The sequence below is a fragment of the Arachis duranensis genome, chromosome 10 (genome assembly GCF_000817695.3).
Source record: "Arachis duranensis cultivar V14167 chromosome 10, aradu.V14167.gnm2.J7QH, whole genome shotgun sequence".
Taxonomy (NCBI): domain Eukaryota; kingdom Viridiplantae; phylum Streptophyta; class Magnoliopsida; order Fabales; family Fabaceae; genus Arachis; species Arachis duranensis.
The window spans coordinates 27,990,583-27,995,287 of NC_029781.3; the positions used below are offsets into that span (position 1 = coordinate 27,990,583).

The 4,705-nt window shown below is 42.9% G+C and overlaps 1 protein-coding gene across 1 annotated transcript; it reads left to right on the forward strand.

Annotated features, from left to right (window-relative positions):
- The first annotated feature begins 3,462 nt into the window (after positions 1 to 3,462).
- Positions 3,463 to 4,014, forward strand: LOC107469604 (uncharacterized). Its single transcript, XM_016088985.1, has one exon. The coding sequence runs from the start codon at positions 3,463 to 3,465 to the stop codon at positions 4,012 to 4,014; it is 552 nt and encodes a 183-aa protein (XP_015944471.1).
- Positions 4,015 to 4,705: the final 691 nt, after the last annotated feature.

The window sequence follows — 4,705 nt, forward strand, 5'->3', positions numbered from 1 at the left end:
CCAACGCCGTTGAGAGCGCGCCAATTGGGCTTCTGTAGCTCCAGAAAATCCACTTCGAGTGCAGGGAGGTCAGAATCCAACAGCATCTGCAGTCCTTTTGAGTCTCTGGATCAGATTTTTGCTCAGATCCCTCAATTTCAGCCAGAAAATACCTGAAATCACAGAAAAACACACAAACTCATAGTAAAGTCCAGAAAAGTGAATTTTAACTAAAAACTAATAAAAATATACTAAAAACTAACTAGATCATAACAAAAAATACTAAAAACAATGCCAAAAAGTATACAAATTATCCGCTCATCATGCACCAATAATCATGAGGAAGAAGTGGTTGTTGAAGCTCCACATGAAGAGGGGGAGGTAGACAAAAGGCATGAGGAAGAAGGAGTAAACCTCAAGGAACCCAAGAAGAAAGCTCTAGTGGATGAGTCCATCCCTATTCCATTCCCTTCCATGGTGAAGAAAGCAAAGAAGAAACTGGAATTTGATTTGAACATGCTTCAAGTGTTCAAGAAGGTTGAGGTAACCATACCACTTCTTGATGCTATTCAACAAATTCCAAAGTATGCAAAATTTTTGAAAGACTTGTGCACACACAAGGATAGGATAGGAGAATTGGAGACATTATCCTTGGGTAGTTCAATTTCTTCCTTGATGGAACCTATTCCAAAGAAATGTGGTGACCCTGGACCTTGTTTGGTGTCTTGTTGTATTGGTGGACGCACTTTTTATGATTGTATGTGTGACCTTGGAGCTTGTGTAAGCATCATGCCACTTTCTACCTTTGTGCGGTTGAATTTAGCTCCATTAAAGAAGTCGGCAGCGAGGTTTGCCTTAGCCAATAAAAGTGTGATCACGGTAACAGGAATAGCCAAAGATGTACTTATGGCGATTGAGGATTTGGTTTTTTCGGTTGACTTTTACATCCTTGAAATGCCTCCAACAGAAAATAGAAGCTCATCATTCGTTCTACTTGATAGACCCTTCCTTAAGACCGCTAAATTCAAGTTAGATGCCTTCACCAGCACATATTCCTTTGAGGTTGGAGACAAGACTATCAAGTTCAATCTGGAAGAAGCCATGAAGCATCCTCCCGAAGAGCATTCCATTCTCTGATGTGATGTAATCGATGAAGTGGTAGCGGAAGTGCGAGAGAAAGACCATAACAAGTCGTGCTACCATATTTTTGAAGAGACGGGTGATCAAGAGGGCAAACATGAGAAAGTTGTTGAGAATGAACTCCGTGAGCTTGACGAAAAGGAACCTCAGCTTGGGGCAAAGAGTGAATTGAAGCCTTTTCCATCTCATCTGAAGTATGCTTTCTTAGAGGACAACCAAAGGTTTTCGGTCATTATTGCTAGTGAGCTTTCTAGTGAAGAAGAAGAAAAGCTCCTAGATGTTCTCAGAAAGTACAAGAAGGTAATTGGTTGGAGCCTAGCTGATATTGTGGAAATTGACCCTCGCAAGTGCATGCATCGTATATTTTTCCAAAAGGGAGCTAGGCCAGTTAGGCAACCGCAAAGGAGGCTCAACCCAACCATCCTCGATGTGGTAAAGAAGGAGGTCACTAGGCTACTTGATGCGGGTATCATATACCTGATTTCTGACAGTGAGTGGGTGAGTCCGGTCCAGGTTGTTCCCAAGAAATCAGGCATCACTGCGGTTAAAAAGGATGATGGTAAAGTGGTCACCAAGAGAGTACAAAATGTATGGCGAGTGTGCATCGATTATAGAAGGTTGAATACCGCTACAAGAAACGACCACTACCCTTTACCCTTTATCGATCAGATGTTGGACCGTTTGGCAGGTAAATCCCATTATTGTTTTCTTGATGGATTCACTAGTTACTTCTAGATTCACATTGTTCCAGAAGATCAGGAAAAGACCACATTTACTTGCGCTTTTGGCACCTTTGCCTTCAAAAGGATGTCGTTTGGACTATGTAATGCACCCGCTACTTTTCAGCGGTGCATGACCAGTGTCTTTTTCGATCTAATGGAGAATTGTCTGGAAGTCTTTATGGATGACTTCAGTGTTAATGGAACTTCATTTGATTGTTGCTTGGAGAACTTGGCCAAGGTCTTAGCTAGATGTGTTGACACTAACCTTGTCTTGAATTTTGAGAAATGTCACTTTATGGTAAGACAAGGTATAGTGTTAGGACATGTAGTATCTCATGAAGGAATTTCTGTAGACCCGGCCAAAGGTCGATGTTATCACTACTTTACCTCACCCCTCATCTGTGAGGGAGGTCCGCTCATTCTTAGGACATGTAGGATTCTATAGGCGCTTTATCAAAGATTTCAGTAAGATTGCTTTGCCATTGTCGCACCTGCTCCAAAAAGATGTGGACTTTGAGTTTGACAGTGAATGTGTGAAAGCTTTTAAAGAGCTAAGGAGAGTTCTTACCACGGCACCGATTGTGCGAGGCCCCAACTGGACGTTGCCATTTGATAATGTGCAATGCGTCAAACCAAGCTATAGGTGCCGCGCTTGCACAGCGCGATGGTAAACTCCCTTATGTCATTGCATACTCTTCTAAAACACTTGATGCAGCACAATCCAACTATACCACTACTAAAAAGGAACTCCTAGCTATTGTTCATACTTTAGATAAATTCATATCTTATTTGCTAGGATCAAAGATAGTGGTATACACGGATCATGCAGCTTTGAATACTTATTGACAAAGAATGAGTCAAAACCTAGACTCATGCGTTGGATCTTGCTTTTGCAAGAATTTGACATTGAGATTAGGGACCGAAGTGGATCTCAAAACTTGGTTGCGGATCATTTAAGCCGCCTTGAGAATTTAAAATTTGATCCATTTCCGATCAATGACTCATTCCCATTGGATAGTTTGCATTCTGTGTCAGATAGCTTTCCTTGGTTTGCCCCAATGGCGAACTACTTGGTTGCGAAACTCTTCCCTCCCAACTTTTCTAAACACCAAATGGATAAGTTGAGGAGTGATTCCAAATAGTACATTTGGGATGACCCTCACCTGTAGAAGAGGGGAGTGGACCAAGTAATTCAAAGATGTGTCCCAAAGTCCAAAATCCAACCCATTCTTGAAGCTTGCCATTTGTCTGAATGTGGTGGCCACTTTGGCCCACAAAGGACCGCTAAAAAGGTGTTGGATTGTGGATTCTGGTGGCTAACCTTATTCAAGGATACTAACCGGTTATGTGTGTCTTGCCATTAGTGTCAGAAGTCGGCAAACACATCCCAAAGGGATGAAATGCCTCAACAACCTATGTTGTTCTGTGAGATATTTGATGTATGGGACATTGATTTTATGGGACCGTTTTCCAACTCCAGTGGGTATCTGTATATTCTGTTAGCGGTTGACTACGTGTCAAAGTGGGTGGAAGCAATACCTACCCACCTTGACAACGCCAATACCATCATTTTTTTATTAAGAATAACATTGTATGCCCTTATGGGTCACCACGAGCAATTATGAGCGACCAAGGATCCCACTTTTGTAATAGGAAAGTAGAGGCACTGCTCAAGCGCTATGGGGTAGTGCATAAGGTTGCCACTACTTTTCATCCGCAAACCAACGGACAAGCGGATGTGTCCAACTGGGAGATTAAGAGAATTTTGGAGAAAGTGGTCAATCCGCAAAGGAAGGATTGGAGCCTCCGGTTAGGAGATGCACTATGGGCGTATAGAACGGCCTACAAGACTCCGTTAGGGATGAGTCCCTTCCGGATCGTCTATGGTAAGGCATGCCACCTGCCGGTGGAGATTGAGCACAAAGCCTATTGGGCAGTAAAGCGGTGCAACATGGATTTGACCCAAGTCGGAGTAGCCAGAAAATTGCAGCTAGAGGAGCTCGAGTGTTTGAGGAACGAAGCGTATGAGAATGCCCGGATTTACAAGGAAAAGACTAAAGCATTACATGACCATCACATCCGGAAGAAGGACTTCCAAGAAGGTGATGAGTTTCTCCTCTATAATTCAGGGCTTCGTTTCATGCCTGGCAAGCTCTGCTCTAGATGGGAATGACCTTTCAAGGTGAAGGAGATAAAGCCCTATGGAGTGGTGGAGTTGTTTGATCCTAAAAGTGAAGCAACTTTCAAGGTGAATGGATATAGAGTGAAGAAGTACCATGGCTACAAGCTCCCAAAAGAGCTAGAGGTGTTCCTATTGGCGGATGCACCTAGAGAAGGAGAAGCTTGAGCGACTGACCATCCAACTTAAGGACGTTAAAGAAAAGTGCTTGGTGGGAGGCATCCCACCATGGTAAGATCCTCCTTGTATATACCATCTTGCTTTTAGCTTTATATTCTTGTGAATTTTGTGACTTCTTGATGTTGTTGGTTGCATAGGAATTCTAGTTTGTTGATCTTGTTAGATAACTAGGATATTTAGATAGATTTCATCATTTTGGTTTGGAAGAATTGTTGAAGTGGATGGAATGCTATGTTTTGAATGGTGCATGAATTTGTGAAGTGTTTTCTTGCCTACTAGCTTAAACACCTACCAAAAATGTGTTAGAATAGCTTCTTCCATGTTGTGAAAAAAAAACAAGGAAAAAGAGCATCCGTGCGCGCACCAGTGGTGCATTCTTACTCCTGGGCCAAAAATCCGAGAGTTGTGCCCACCTTGGGCCCACTTCGTGTCAGGAACTCACGTGCCAGTGTGCATGCCGCCTGCACGCAACCCTTGCAACTTGACCATCGACGCGCAAGCGCAC